Raw genomic sequence first — 17,042 nt, forward strand, 5'->3', positions numbered from 1 at the left:
TTTGTGATGTGAACTGCTGGAACAGCCTATTGATACGAATGGGTCATGCTAAGCCAATCATTCAGATACTGGAATAGTTAACTCCATGACACTGCACATGTGCTGTCACTTGTAAAACACTTGAAACACCACTTTATTTTGAAACAGAATGCCCTGAACTGTAAATGTTTAGTATTTACCATAAATCTGAGGCACGTTTGGTGTTAAAAATACATAGGGGTGTGGAAATATCCAAATTGGTGGATGCCAGGAAGTCCCCACAATTGATGGACTGAAATTGTCTGTCTGTGGCTACATTAATTTGTTCAGTGTCCTTACAAGAAATATTGGATGCCAATTACCAGACTTCGTGGGGACGAGGAGAACCTCAAGTTGAAATCTTGCTTGCGCTGTGCCCACTGGCACCAATTCAATGGCAAATTTCAAAAGAGTTTGAGAATTTCCATTTGGAAGGTATAAATATGCATATGGTGTTTCTTCTTTGGTGGTGTAGGGCTGGCATGGAAGTGAATATTCTATGTTGTTCAGTCTGGATGGTGTCCAAAGCATGCCATAGGAGGTGAAATAGTGCATGTTGCAAAGAAAACGAATACCTTTCTCCTTTCCTGCATGTGAAGAGATGGTGAGAGGTGACCCAAGGAGTCACTTATTTGTTTCCTGCCACCGGTTTGTCTTTGTCTGCCTTATTAGGAAGGCTACTGGATTGGTTTATACCAGATCTGTTGCCAAAAACGCCAAACATTACCAGACGGAGATAGGAAGGAGTCCCTTTGAACACAATGGTTGGTGTCTGTATGACTGAACATGTTGCTGGTGTTGTAGAGTGCAAAGAAAACGGAGTATTTCCGTATCTGCCAAGATCGTTTGAAGGGCATAGTCAACATGTTGGACTTACCAGGTATTTCCCATCGATCGGAATCTTGAGGAATCTGGATTGTACCTCTAGATGGAATGAAGTGCATCTCAGCCTAACATCTATTAAACACTGTTTCTGTATCCTTCTGGCAGAAACCTATTTGAAATAACTGAAATGATGTTTCAATGAGTACCAAGAACAAAAATTCCCCTTCTCTGGGCTGGTTTTGGCTTGCTCCCATATAATTCTCTGGAAGCTTCTTCAAAAAAAGGTGATGCTTTGCGTTATAGCTTCAAATCATATCTAGAAAAAATCACTATATTGTTGAAAAGCTCAAGGAGGTAAAAGCTAAAGTAATAATTTATTTGCCCATTGTGTCTAGATGTTGGCCTTCTACGGTACCACATCAATGTGGCCATTTGCTTTTTTCATGACAACCTCTAGTCATCTGCAGAAATGATCAATTCAATATTTACTTGATTTATGAAACACATCAAAGATGACTCTGCAGTCGTGCATTTCTTTTTCAAGTGTCCCACCAACACCGTCCCCGCTGCCGGATTCTGAATGCAAACGTACTTTCTTCCCACAACTGCTCCAGAATTGGATTTGATCTAACCACATGTCTAAATTTACCTTTGAGGACAAAGAGAAAAATATCTTTCTATGTCATACAAACTGGAAAGTTCAGCTTTTTTTGAGGCTCTATCAATTATGCCATGTAACCTATGGATGTCATCTAGATAATAGTATATAGGCTCTGGTTCTTGACTTTGGTCTTTGGCAGATAAGCAGATCTCATATTTCAGAGCAGCACTCATAAGGGCATTATCATGGTTTTCACTGTCAGTATAATCGCCATAGCCTTCCCTAATATCAACATGGCAATCAGTGGCATGTAGAAGGTCTTTCTCAACCTATTTAGCCAAACAGCTGCATATAACAGAGGATCAGGTGGTCCCAGAGGTTGGCGTGAAACAACCAGGGTTACTGGCTGGGGATGTGCAGGAATTACAGGCTCCGGTTGCAGAAGAGCCAGTAAAAGTAAAGTGGGTCCCACTGGAGTGGCTGGAGGCACTGCAGTTAAAGTGTGGGCCTGAAAAGGTGGAACCAGAACCATAGGATGCAAGAAATACTTATGAAGAAGACAAGGTGCATTTGCAGCCCATTTAGATGAACTGCCTGAGTGTGCTACAGGCCATACTTATTGTCCAAGTCAAATTATTATGTCATGTTATTTTTCATTAAGGTAGAGCTCTCCCGCCTAGGGAGAGGACGCCCCTATGCACAACCAAGGGGGGACCAAACGGTCTAGTTCAATTCATCCGATATGTGCAATGAGAGTGTTCACAGCAAGATTGCTTATATAAGAGAGCTCTACCTTAGTGCTTACCTTTCCAACACTGACTGGCCAGACAGTGTTTCCCCGGTGCACACCACAACCGCTGTAAGCAATCTTCATCTTGGATTACACTAGCTGTGCGAGATCCTATCATTTATACATGTTATTTTTCATCACATGTACACAGAAGATTCTTCAAATTATAAAATTTTTCAACACAAAGATGAAAGAGGCGAAACCACTAAAAGCATACTAATTAAAAAGTAAGGAATTTTTTGTTTTTTTATGAAAGGCCAGTTTGTATTTGTTATGGGAATGTTCAACAGAAAGTGATCAGAAGAACATAGAGAAGTTTTGTAGAAAGGTACATGGAATGATTCAGTCATAAATGCATAGGAAGCCTAATTAATAATATGAGGGACAATTACTAAGAATTTAAACAGTATCCTCTTTCAAACAGGTAACCAGTGTATAGGACTCAGAATGGGTAACTGGGTCTAGGCTTCTAGAACCCGCTACAAAACATGCAGGAGCAATTTGCATCAGGTTATATCTATGGAATTGTTTGTTAGGAAGGCCCAGGCAGTCAGAATAAGGGTGTTAGTATGGGCCACACGTATCTACAAAAGGAAGAACAATTCACTTTGGTTATCGGAAACTGCGAAGGCAGATCTTAGTCAACGTAAAGTCTGAGGCTGCGAGATTGTGTACAGTTTTTTTCCGTAGTAGGAGGAATTGGTATTGGAGTCCCAGCTTCATCAACATTACCATTGTCAACAGTTTAGCGTCCATGATTGGGAGAGGAAGGATGATCCAGGAAATCCAGAGGGGAGTGCGAGGGGGAGGGATAATTGAAGAAGGATGATAATGTTGACAGTGAAATCTTTTATGTTGAAAGGTTGCTCTACATCAGAATGAACAAAGCAGCCATAACAAGTGTGGTTGTTGATAGAATGGGCCTTAAAGTGACCATTTGTACTAGTTGAAGGTGAAGTGATTGAAAAGCCTGTCGAGGTTGTGGTCATCTATAGCATCTTCGTTGAGCCTGCCATGGACGGGTCAAAAGACTACAATGAAGGGCATGTTGACTAGGTTTTCAACAGAGAAGGCGTTGTCAGGCAACAACCTGGAGGCAAATGTTGACGCTTTGAAAGCTTTTGACAGATGATGCTTGGATTTGGTAGATTTCGCTGAAGAAAACTCAAGTGATACAGCCTTCGAAAGAGCGCCCACAGGCCTGAAAATCTTGGCATTCTCTAGGGATCTGCCAACAGAATCAGGTGTATGGAGCTCAGAAGTGGATGCATATGGTTTTCAGATGGAATTCAGAGTGAATTTGTCACCTTTGCAGACGACAGCAGAGCTGCACATCTCACAGAGCTATAGCCTGGAGAGTCAACTTTAAAGACTCTAACAAGTCAAACATCTTTGAATTTTAGGGTTTTTGGAGCTGTTCGACACAGTTTTGAAGAAAATAAACTTAATTTTGTGAAGATCTTTTTCGAGCCATATGAAGTACACAGCGTGAAGAAAGATCTACAGGCTGTAGACTACAGACTACAGAAACTGTTTGTGTCCTACATCTGGTAGTGAAGAGGTTCACAAAGAAAAGACTGACTACCAGACTAAACTAAAAAAAAATCTGAAGAAATAGCAGAGCAATTAAGGTCAGTCTGAAGTGCAAAAGGAAATCAGACTTGGTGCCTCTGTGGAAAGTTGCAGCTCTGAGGCCCTCGCCCTCACTGGTCAGAGTTCTGGTCACAAATGAAATCAACAGACAAGATATAGTCTACGGTTGCATCATTATTTGAGCTTATGTTAAGACTGATTATTGATGGTTCGCTCCTGGCGAAAGGGAATATTCAAGCGTTTTAAAATCCAGTGCTGGAAAATTAAAAGTACATTTACTTATCAGTCAAATCAATTTAGTGAAAAACATTCACATTTTTCTAAAGCATGATTATTCAAAAGTGATACTATTCTAAGCTTTGCTTCACAACTCATGTTTTGTCACTGAACCAAGTGAATTCTAAGTTAAAAGAGTCACTTATGAAAATATAGAGTGGTGGGTTTCTTTTCTCCATTAATTCACATTCGGCATGGTGTAAATGCAATTGTGAGCTGGAACACTGCCTTTAACAACATCATGAACTACACTTACATGTTCCTTGAACAGTTTTTCCTGCATTTTATTTTTGTTTAGAAAGTAATGTCTTGCCCAGTCGCCTGCCGTCAAAGATTTGAAGGTGTTATCCAAACTTTCCTCCTTCTTGAAATTTTCAATAATTTCTTTTAATTCATCTTGACGTCCCTTTATTGGTCGGAACCTGTGAAGAATAAAATTATACTAATGCAAATGATGTACACAGTTTACAGTAGTTTATCCCCAGCACTAGAAAACCCTATTTTGCTGAAAAGCATGTTCTCTACAGGGGAAATGCTCTCACCTGAACAAGCCTTTAGCTACTTGCTCAAACAGTGTACAAAACAAGATGCCCAGATACGCACTCACAAAATAAATACAGAAACTAGTATAAAAAAAAAAGTGTACGCCTCTAATGCCAAAATAACAGCATCAACATCATAGGTTTTTTAGTAGACGTGGGCATCAAATGTATGCTGCCACTGACAGCGCATTGTCTTAAGGAACCCCTTCCAAATCTTGCAGTTAGGATTCGGTACTTGCATTTAACACTACCTAAGCAGAATCAGAATCCTAAACCACTTCCCTAGAGACAAGCAATGCATCTTGTACATGTTGTGACTAGGCAGATGTAGATTAAACTGGGGATGGATTCAGCCCTTCCTCAAGATAAACCCATTCTCCAGTCCCATTGATCCATCCTAATTGTACACAGCCAGTAGCCATCTTGTGGCACTGGAGATGGAAAGATAAAAGGTGGTGGAGGATGACATTTAAGTTAACAGTAGGAAGCTGGCTCACTTATTAGTACACTGAAACGAGGTGCACTGTGCAGAGAGTCCAGGCAACCCTTATTGGCTTACAGAAGCACAAGTAACAAACCTAAATGTTCTCTTTTTTGGTAGTGGTGGCGAGCACTTTAGGCTCATCAGAGGGTAGTGATAAGCATTTGTTGTACTCACAGAGGTAATAAATAAGACACACTCAAGAATAAATCTGAGACCAATTTAGAAAAATAACACATATTTTTGTATAAATTTCAACACCAAGAACTTCAGTATCAAGTAAGTACTTTTCAATATATTGGTTTTTACAGGTAAGTAAAAAGTTCACTTAAAAGCATCTTTATGCAATAATGCTTTTCTATGGAGAAAATAAGGCATACACTGCAAACGGTTACTTGCAAAATGTTTCCAGGGGTCCCATTTAGGCTTTAGGGTGGTAGGGGGTCAAGGTCCAAAGACCCACCAGCCAGATAGTGTTTAGCTGCCCTGGAGTGTCCAGGTGCAGAGGTGCCGGTCGGGGCTTTGCATATTAAATCAAAGACCGGGCCATCTAGAAACTGGCTGCAGAGGGGAAATTGGGGACAAGTCCGGGAGCTCCCAAAGGAGAGCTCGGTCCGTGAGGGCCCTGAGAGCAAGTAAGTACAGTTGGTTCTTGGAAACCTGTGCTGGGGCACACTGGTGCAAAGTGGTTAGGTCGGCTGGGTTTGTGCGTCACAGGCGCTGACAGTTGTCGGTTTTGCCGGTTGAGGCGACAAAAACAGGACAGCTGGGCTACTCATGAAGTGGGTCTCTGCGGTGCGGACGTCATTCGATGGCTGCTCGGTTGTGGAGTCATTGGAGTCCGGATTGGACTCAAACAGGTTTCGATTGCTGCAAGGGGTCCAGGATCCCAGGTATGGGTGTTGTGCAGATCTGGTTGATCGTGGAATCTTCTCACTTGGGAGGGAACACGGATTTGACCTCCTAGAGCACAATGACCTCTTCTCTGCTGTGTTGGTGAGTCTGGGGAGCAACACAATGGTGTAGCAGACTTTGCTGTTTGCTGCCTGCAAGCAGCAGGGGAATAGCTCCTCTACTCAAAGGAAAATTGCTGGGAATTTGCGAAGTGCTGGCAGCCCACCACGGTTCTTGGCAGATGAGTCAGTCTGTCACAATTGTCAGAACAGGTGCAGGCAGGCAGGGTTTGACATCAAAAAGTAAGCAGATGGTCCTCAGTTCTCGCTTTCTCCGCTCTTCTATGTTATCTTCTTCTTGTGACTGTGGAATATGAGTTCCTGGTGACAGAGATGCCACCTAAATACTCAATTTAGGGGCGTTATGGGAAGGGGGAGGTAGTAGTCAATCAGCCACTTACCTTTGGGGTGCCTACATCCCCTATATGACCACTTCCTGTGGAGTGGGCATAACCCTGATCCAGTGTATCTAATTACACCAAAAACCAAGATGGTGGAATTCTATTTTTCATGTTCACTTTAGGTAGCCCACCTTCAGGGTGTAAGGATAAGTTACTTACCGGTAATCCTAGTTCTCTTCCGGGGGGGGGGGAAATGAATGAATGAATGAATGAATGAATGAATGAATATATATATATATATTTATTATGTAGCTTGTTGGGACCTGTAGTAGTGAAATAAGTTAAAGCCCTCCATATACCAGTGGCATGTGCCTGATCTCTTCAGTTATTCCATGCGTGACCAGTTGGTAATTAGTGATTCTCTTCGAGGGGATCCTCATCGATAGTCATAAGCATTAGAATATTCCCGCCCATGCGCGGGACCCCGGAAACACTATATTATATGTGCCCCATATATATATATATATATATATATATATCGCATACGATTTGTCCTGTCGCAGCGGGAGCGCCTCTCAGCCGGTGCCAGCGACGGGACCAGGGCAGTGTCCCAATTTGCATGAAATACCAAATAACTCGCCGCACTCGCCTTGGTTATGTTGCAGTTTCTTTATTCAAAACGTGACAAAACACCTACGCGTTTCGAACCGTATATATATTTGCAGCCAAATTCCAGTAGACCTGGATTATGCTGTAAAGAATTTCCACCATACATGAGACATATGCATTGGAAACATGAAAAACAACACCAAAGATTGTTTTGAAACTGTTTTAATGCTGAAAAAGCAGTAGAAATTCTTATTATATCCTGAAAGCATAGAAAGCTCCCAGGCTGCATTGCAAACACAGTCTAAAAAGACTGAAGAGCTAACCTGTAGCTGCATGCTACAAAAAACTGACACTGTGTCTTTAATGCACTCATGACCCCCAGTATCCCATCATGCCTCAGGGGTGACAGTTGGGTCAGTTGTTCTTTCCCGCTCCTTCAGGAATGATCCTGGTTACACAGCTCCACTCTTTTTCTGTTCGGTTTTTAGTATTGTGGTTTTTAGACATGGGATTTTTTTTAGACATTGTATTTATATGTATATATTTAGTATTTATGTATATACTTTATAATGTACTATTTATATTCATATTGAACCATATATGTATTATTATTTATATACAATCTATACTTATTTTTAGGAAATATGGAGAAAATCTATGAATGCATTTTTTGCACTATGCAGAATATTTCAAGTGTTGAGTTTATTCTAATTTTCAATACTTCAGGTTCTTTGGGTATTTTACCAGAATCGAATCATGTCTATACCCATGAAAATCACTTAGACTTTACAATATATACTTCTCTTTATTTGGTCTGATACTAATGTGCAATTTGTGATATAACATCTAAATTTATGGATATTTGACCAAGAGTTTTTAAACACCCAGACACTACAATAGATAATATTATTCAAAATACAATGTATGCACTGTCAACTTACATTCAGGTATTTAATTTCACGCATCACTTTATATATATCTTTTTTAGCTCATTTACATTGTTTTATTAACACCATCAGACATAGAAAAGGACGACTTTCACACAATGGATATTCGATCTATCAAATCATGTGGCTGTAACTGTTTATGTATTAAGAATTGTGAGATGCATTTGCACTTTTATTATTGTTTACGTATTTATACGATATATCTAAGTGTTTACAATATTCAGTACATATCGGTAACATTTGTACCATGCCAAAGAAGTATGTCCACTATGTCTATTGTTATATAGGAACACATGAGCACTATCACTTGCACTTTAAAAAGGAAAAAAGGTTGTTGTACCGTGTCACGTGATCAAGGCTCACCCTGAGCCGAAACGCGTCGGGACCGACCAGGCAACATCAAATAAATCCATTTGGCACTATCTAAGTGGTCTGTCTCCGATATATATATCCAAATATCCAAACAACCTCCGGCCCACGCAGACAGCCGAGGAAGGAGACGGACCACAGGATCTGGCAAGATGATGTTTTATTCAGGTTTTTTTATTTTCAGCAATGACGCGTTTAGGGGATGTATATATATATATATATATATATATATATATATATATATATATATATATATATATATATATATATATATATATATATATATATATATACGACAATCCCTGCTGCCTCTCGCCCGGAGCCCAATGCTGGAGACCGCTGCGCAGGAAGAAGGAAGGAGACCTCAGGTGCAGTGAGCAATGTTTCTTTATTGTACCCTCGAGGAAGCGGCACACAGCATGACGTTTCGGCCTACACAGAGGCCTTGATCACATGACGCACGCTGGGAAAAAGGCAATTTTTAAAGTGCTAGTGCTCAGTGGGAATACATTCCGATTGGTAGGTTTTTGGTCACGTGTTGCACATCATCATAGACACGGACAACAGACTGTAAGTTACACACATCTCGGGATAATCCCAGAATTAGCGCCATGTTGTAACGGTGCATACTATATCATTAAAGTGCAAATGCAATTGCATATATGTAAACAGTATTTGGCAAGGATCACTGGATAAATCCAAATGTGAAAACCAATATCATTGTGCAAAGTGCAATGTGCGTCATGATGATCATACTCAATATATACACTATATACAATATACAACCTGTACAAGAGTCATGTACACCACCCAATTTCTGAGCTAGTATATACAAAATATATAAATTAATAAATGATATATCATAAATATATATAAATATGTATGTTAAAACCATGACTGTACAGTACATTGTAAATAAATATACAGATAAGCACAACACCATTGATGTGGGATGAGATCTATAGTAAACAAGAGTAATGTTATAGCATAAATGTTTTTAACCCTAATACCAAGATCGCAGCATCCCATTGTTAATGCACAATGACCAGCAGATATGGGATGATATTAAAGGAATCCATCCCAGGAGATATCTCCACCATTTCTCCCTCTAATCTAAACCTGCTCAAGATCATAAACTTTGAACAAAATAACTCAGAATGGACAATCCTGTGAAGTATCTAGATAAGCGGACTAAGATCTTTAAAAAAAAAAGCATAAAGAGACCTGCAGAGCTGTTCAAAGCTGCCAGCTTACTAAAAACCATAAACTGCAAGCCTCGCTCTAACAACTCCTCAGCCACCATACTCTGCACTGCATCCCATAATACGATAACTACACCTGAGAAGTCATCACTCAGGAAACAGTTCCCACAAAGGGTTAAGACAAAAACAAACCCTTCCAACTACACAACCTACATGGTGTAGAGTGCAACTTATGTAGACAAGCCCTTCGGCGACACACACAGGGGCAGTATGCAGTATATAAATGTTACAATACAATACAACTCCTTTAGAAATCCCACATTCAAGAAGTGCAAAAAGACGACCTGACAAAACAAATCACCACATTCAGTGACCCAAAAAGAAAAACTTAACAATTACACATACTACAGGAGTGTGGGCTGAGCTTGGTATACAGTACAGTTCCCATGATAAATGTCCTTCCAACTGAAAAAACAAGAATATATGATGTTTCTACTAATTTCTACTAAATTAAGTTGATGTAATAAAACTTGTATTAAAAGTTTAATAATCTATAGTTCTCAATCACCAAATCAGTTAATGCCTTTCGTCCCCATACATCTTGGACTTTTTCAGGGCGTGTATATTGTTCCCAACATTTATTCGAAAATAAATCATCATTTTATGTTGTATCATCCATAAGTACTATATAATATAGCTTGTCCTTGGAAGGTCAAGGAGTCACTGTTCAACCCCCAGTATTCCTTCTAAAAGTTAAAACGATGTGTAATCAGAAATTACTCTTCAAGATTTAATAAGCAATTTAATAAGGAAAAGGTTACTTACCTTGAAAGCTTAGCTTTGTAGCGTGTAGTCCTGTGGGTTCACAAACTCTGCATACTCCTGCCATCTATTGTTGGGATCCAACATTTCAACGTATAACTTATTTTTCTTTGAGTAAGTTTCAAATCGAAGGATGTGCTGTGACTCTTCTCTTAGCCCAGAATGTGTCTGGGCACAGACTTCTCCATGGATTGTTTTTCTCTCAGCAGCTAAGAGTTGAAAATGTAATGTAGAGTAAGACTACTGTATAGCGCCATGTGAATTGTACATTATTCAAGAAGCGAAGTGTAAAGAAAGTAAACACGTACCCCCATTTCCAGCTTGTGGGGAGGAGGGGGCCACATGTAAATCTAAAGCACTACACGCTTCAAACAGATTCATACAGGGTAACATTTTCCGTTTGTAGGATGTGGGGCTTCAGATACACATGGTCTGAATTGACTGTAAAGCAGTTTTGTCCCGACGAGGGTCTAGTGGGCAGATGATGCAGATGTTTGGAACAATGTTCTTAACACCGTTTGAACAACCACTGCCTGCAGATAAGCTGGTATGCCCACAAGGTAGTGCTTTGTACAGGTTTGTGGCATTGACCAGGTACCTGCAGTGCAGATGTTTGCTAATAGGATGTTAGCTAGAAACTTCACAGTGGTTCCCATTTTGTGTGTATTGTGTGTCCTGGGCGGAAGCAGAGATACTTGTTTCACTTTCGTGTAGCAAGTCTGAATACACTTAAGAACCCATCGTATAAAGCCTACCTTAGAAATAGTATTACCTATGTGGGGTTTAGCAAAAACTACAAAGAGCTATCAAGTTTTGCGGAAGAACTTAGTCCTGTCGATACAACACATGCGCCCTCGCTTGACGTTCAAGTTGTGCAATGCTCTTTCTACAACACAATCTGACTGCGGAAAGAATAGGAATAACTCAATAGTCTGGTTAATGTGAAAGGTGAGACTACTTTGGTTGGTTAAGGATTACATTGTCTATGTAAACCTAAAGGAATGGTTCTTGAATGGTGTTAGTACCTTGCTGATGATGCTTCTGAGCGAAGTAATGGCTACTAAAAACAGCCACTGTCCAATATAGAACTTGTAGTTTGCAAGAAAGGGCCTCAAAAGAGAGACCAATAAGCCTTTTTAGAACTATATTAAGGTTCCATACAGGGGTTGGGTGTGTTCTTGGAGGCATTACCCTTTTAAGTTCCTCCATGACAGCCCTACTACAGGGATTTTGAAGAAGGATGAGCGTTCTCTATTGCACTTATGCAGATACTGCGGCTAGGTGAAGATGTATGGTGGTAGACGCAGGCCTTACTTTTTTAGGCGTAGAAGGTAACAGATAATGTCTTGGACACAGACTCTAAATGGGTTTGGCGGTTTGAGACGCAGCAATGAGCCAATATCTTTCACTTGGTTGCATAACATGCACATGAAGTAAGTCTACTTGCCTATCGCAGTAGGTCTATATATTCATCAGGGAGGTTATGGAAGCTAAGTCCAAGGACCTCGGGTGCAAAATCGACAGGTTGAGCTCCTCCATTCTTGATCTGACTATGTTGCCGCCTGAGAAAGTCTGGTATGATCGGTAGCTTCTTGTGGTAACTGAGAGGACATCTCTAGGCGCAACAAGCACCTGGACTGTCATTGCCTCGTTGGAACCACTAGGACGAAGGTCATGGACACCGGCTTCCTCTTTATTACCATGCATGAAGTGAGAAGAAGGGGAGCAAAAGCATAAGCAAAGATGCCTAACACGTTATCTATAGTACATTGCCCAGGGACTATGGATGTGGGTACCCGAAGGCAAAGCTTGGGCGATTTGCATTTTCTGAGTGTAAAAGAGATCAATGAGTGGGGTCCCAAGAGCGAGAAGTATCTGTACCTGCAGGAGGACTTCCCAGTCTTATACTTGTTGAGGAGTCCTCCTGAGCAGGCTTGCAAAGTCATTGTACTCCAAAAATAGGTGATCCGCTAACAGGTGAATCCTGTTGCAGACTGTCTTGTGCCAAACCTATTGTGCAACTGGATGGAGTGAGTATCTAAACATACAAAACGTAAGGGGCTCGGAGGTGTGAACTGTTTGTCACATACCCTCTCCACCTGTAAAATGTGACGTTACAGAGAAACCAGTGATGAACCGATTAGTTTGATACTCCAAATGTATGTAGTATGCTCTATGGTGTGATCAGCCTCATATGAAAGCAAGGAGGAATTTTATTTCAGGGACAAGAATCCTCACTCACTAAGGTGGCATGCTTCTTGATAGGATTCTGTTGCATACTAGGCGGGCGGTGCAATGCTTAACCTGCCCAGTCAACTGGGGCCTGTTAGTCAGGAACCTTTCACTGCCCACATGTCAGTGATAATAGTGGGTGTAGTGTCAGATTGATAAGAGAATCAAAATTGTCTACAGACGTATTTATGGGAACGGGGACCTATAGCAAAGTTAAAAACACAGAGGACCAGTTGAACCTGAGGTGTTCTGTGATCCCTCTCCTGTGGACATGCTTCACACTCTTTTGCCTTTGCTGGTCAAGTGCGGTACAAAAGGCGGTGGTGATGAACGGAGCATCTGAATCGAACACTCACACCAGTCAAAAGATCTGGGTATAATCCATCACCGTTCTTTAGCCCAGTCTGCCACCCCAGTTCAGACATGGCCATATGCAAATCAGTCTGCCCCTGTGCCTCAAGCGGCATTTCTTCAGGACTTTTTTGTTGAATCCAACTATATACTATCAGTGCCTAGATCTATAGTGATGTGATTATTCTGACACACTCAGTACTATGTGTGTCTTACCAAATGAGTCCTTTCTACATTTGGTGACTTGCGTGTTCCGTGGGATATACGTACCGGGGGATAGAAATATGAAAGCACACACATTTCATTATATATACAAACTTATTATTGGTATGAAGAATGTTGTGCCTCATGGAAACAGTTCAGCCTGAACTGCCAAGCCATGTCTTAACTGGACCGGAAACAAGCTTCCGAGGACCGGTTTCTGGCATTCCAGCCGTCTTCAGCCCGGCTTGCTTCAATCCAGTGGCACAGTGAGCAAGGGACTCACATCTGAGCATAGCCTGCCACACTTATGGCGGCCAAAAGTGGTAAAAAGGGGGTGGTGATGGACGGAGCATCTGAATCAATCAAACACACACCCAGTCAAAAGATCTGGGTTTAATCCATCACCGTTCTTTAGCCCACTCTGCCACCCCAGTTCAGACATGGCCATATGCAAATTAGTCTGACCCTGTGTCTTATGGGAACAGTCCAGCCCGAACTGCCAAGCCATGTCTTCACTGGACCGGAAACAAGCTTCCGAGGACCGGTTTCTGGCATTCCAGCCGTCTTCAGCCCGGCTTGCTTGAATCCAGTGGGAAAGTGAGCAAGGGACTCACGTCTGAGCATACCCTGCCACACTTATGGCGGCCAAAAGCGGTACAAAAGGGGGTGGTGATGGACGGAGCATCTAAATCAATCAAACACTCACACCCAGTCAAAAGATCTGGGTTTAATCCATCACCATTCTTTAGCCCACTCTGCCACCCCAGTTCAGACATGGCCATATGCAAATCAGTCTGACCCTGTGCCTCAAGCGGCATTTCTTCAGGACTTTATTGTTGAATCCAACTATATACTATTAGTGCCTAGATCTGATGTGATTATTCTGACACACTCAGTACTATGTGTGTCTTACCAAATGAGTCCTTTCTACATTTGGTGACTCGCCTGTTCCGTGGGATATCCGTACCGGGGGATAGAAATATGAAAGCACACACATTTCATTATATATACAAACTTATTATTGGTATGAAGAATGTTGTCTCTTTCAAATAAGAGGATGATTCTACTCATTCCAACATCATGCAGATGTGAATAGGCACATGCAATTCACTTGTGATCCTGCAAAGCAAATCAACTCTTAGTCTGATATGTAATCAAAAAGGCAGTTTTACTTCTTATTTGAGACCCATCTGCTCCTTTAGGATACAGATGAGCTGGCACCCATGGACATGAGTCGCACCTAAGAATAGCCATTAGCTTTTTCAAAAAGCAAATGCTTACATTTTTATTCCTTGGCAGGTATACCTCTTGGAACACGCGAGTTACTTAAAGTAGGAATGCTGCAATTGCGGAGAGGCATGGCCACCATTGTCAGGCACTACGAGAACACCCTGGTTGCTATAGTGACTCCGAATGGTAGGACTTTAGATTGGTAGTGATGTCCAATAACCATGAAACAAAGGTACTGTTAAAGAGCAGGGTAGATGAGAATATGAAAATAGGTGTCATTGAGATCTAGCACCATCATGAAATTTCTTTATCGGAGGAGGGGAATGACCTCCTGCAGGCCTGACGTTTGAAAGTGCTCTGACAGGATGCACCAGATTAGCAGCCTCAGGTCTAGAATGTGATCTGTCCTTCTTTGGAATGAGGAAGTACAGAGAGTACATGTGTTTGCTGGTGTAGTGGCACTACCTGTATTTTACTCTTTTTGAGGAGTGTTTGAACCTTCTATACCCAAAGACTGAGGTGTTTTTAGCTGAGGATGTGGTCATGTGTTGAATTTGTTGTGGGGGTGGGTGGGGTTGTCTGTGTGAAATTCCAGTTAAAAGCCTGCTGAACAACAACTCACAGAACCCATCAGTGTGAGGTAATTTCCTCCCAGAGGGGTTAGAAATCTTTTAGTCTCGCGAGGTGTGTTGGGGGGGGGGGGGGGGGGGGTGTTTGTAGACCGGGCCGTCAAGTCAGTGTTCTAAGTTGGCAGCTGCTTCACAGCATCCATTTCAGTTCCTGCCTTTGTTGTTGTTACCTCTGTCACCACACATTGTATATCCTCTGCCAGCGACTCATGAAAGGCCTGCTGTTGCTGGATCTGTACCGGACCGGAAGGTGTGATTCTTGGCCCCACACCTGGCTTGTTGCCTGCAAAAATACTGCCCTTGAAGTGGCAGCTTACAGTGTGTCAACCATCTCATCCACCTTAGTCCCAAAAAGATGTTCTCCATCAATGGAATGGTGAGGAGGTGCTGTTGTACTTTCAGCCTGAGACGCAAGATGAACAGCAATGCATGCCAGCACAAAATGCTTGAATCAGTACTACAGGAAGCAGTATCCACAGCATCCAGTACACAGTGGATATTTGCATTTGAAAACATTTCCTTATTGGATACAAGCTCTTCCATCGCTCTTCCTGTGGGAAGTTGCTGCACCAGCACTTCAAGTGGCTCACAATGAAATCTGTCATACTTTAACAACAAACCAACACAACTGGTGATTTGCCAGTGGGTGGCTGCCCTCCCCTCCACAATCTTACCAGGAGTTTGCTTTCCTTGTCTGGAAGTGTTGTCCCTTGTGGTTTGTGCAGAAGCACGCTTCCTTGCTGTATGCAGCGCCAAGAAGTCTAGGGGGACCTGGCCATGCATATAGAGCGGATCAACTGAAGTTGTTGAGCATGGAGAGAAACTGAACAGGGTGTTCAGTTTTGTAAAGCGTCTCTACTAGGAGTTGTTCTCCTGTATGACATGCATGTTTAACTTCTGGTGGTGAGCTGCCTTTGGGAAGGGTATGCCCAGACGTGGGTCCCGTGCTAACTACGCCACTGGAGTCAAGCTATCCTGGCTGAAGACGGCTGATAGCCAGAAACCAGTCCTAGGATGCTTGATTCCGGTCCAGGGAAGACATGGCTTGGCAGATCGAGCTGGACTGTTCCCATGAGGCACAGGGTCAAGACTGTTTTGCATATGGCCATGTCTGAACTGGGGTGGCTTGGTGAGCAAAATAACGATGGAATGAACCCAGATCTGTGACTGGGGGAATGTTTTGCCATTGTGCAACATTCCGTCCATCATCTTGTTTGTTTTGCTGTTCACCCTATGTGGGAAGGGTATCCCCAAACGTGGGTCCCATGCTCACTACGCCACTGGAGTCAAGCTATCCTGGCTGAAGATGGCTGAGAGCCAGAAACTGGTCCTAGGATGCTTGATTCCAGTCCAGGGAAGACAAGGCTTGGTAGTTTGGGCTGGACTGTTCCCATGAGGCACAGGGTCAAGACTGATTGAATGGCTTAGTGAGCAAAATAACGATAGATTAAACCCAGATCTGTGACTGGGGGTGAATGTTTTGCCATTGTGCAACATTCCGTCCATCATCTTGTTTGTTTTGCCTTTTGAATCAGAGCATGATATGCTGTAGTCTCATCTGGCTGGAATGACTTTTCTGGGCAAGCTTTTCCTTAGAGGTATACTCACGCTTCTTTGGAATCTGGGTTAGTGTTGTTGTAGGTGGGCCCAGGGTGGCGTGAAATTTATCTTGCCAGCCTCTGGGTGGATGAAGAGCCGCTTCTGTCAGGTGTCAAGCTCTTCTGCTGGATTTTGCAGGATGGATGCCTCAGATTCTTCCGGTCTCTGCATCGAAGAGCTCCTGTACACCTGCCTGGTGCTCGAATCAGGGTTACGCTCTGCGTCCACTTTGGATCTGAATGAGGGCTTTCGACATTCTTAAGTCAAAGGTGGTACAATGACTATCAAAGCTTGGAGCAATCTGTTAAAAGCCTGCTCATCTCCGAAGGCTTCTCCGAGTGCCGACTGGAGCCTCATTGCAGCAGCGGACCAGTGGCTTGTGGCGTTTTTCTTACCTGCTTAGGGGCTGATGCCCAACTCCTGCTGGA

General features: G+C 42.3%; 1 protein-coding gene across 2 annotated transcripts in view; it reads right to left on the reverse strand.

Moving 5' to 3' along the window:
* Positions 1 to 17,042, reverse strand: part of KMT5B (lysine methyltransferase 5B) — a 288,550-nt gene that overhangs the window by 166,965 nt on the left and 104,543 nt on the right. For both annotated transcript variants that reach the window (XM_086957817.1, XM_086957816.1), the window contains exon 6: positions 4,360 to 4,525. In XM_086957817.1, the coding sequence (XP_086813943.1) occupies positions 4,360 to 4,525 (166 nt within the window). The remainder of the gene's footprint in view (positions 1 to 4,359; positions 4,526 to 17,042) is intronic.

This window comes from Lissotriton vulgaris, chromosome 2_1 (genome assembly GCF_964263255.1).
Source record: "Lissotriton vulgaris chromosome 2_1, aLisVul1.2, whole genome shotgun sequence".
In the NCBI taxonomy this organism is placed as follows: domain Eukaryota; kingdom Metazoa; phylum Chordata; class Amphibia; order Caudata; family Salamandridae; genus Lissotriton; species Lissotriton vulgaris.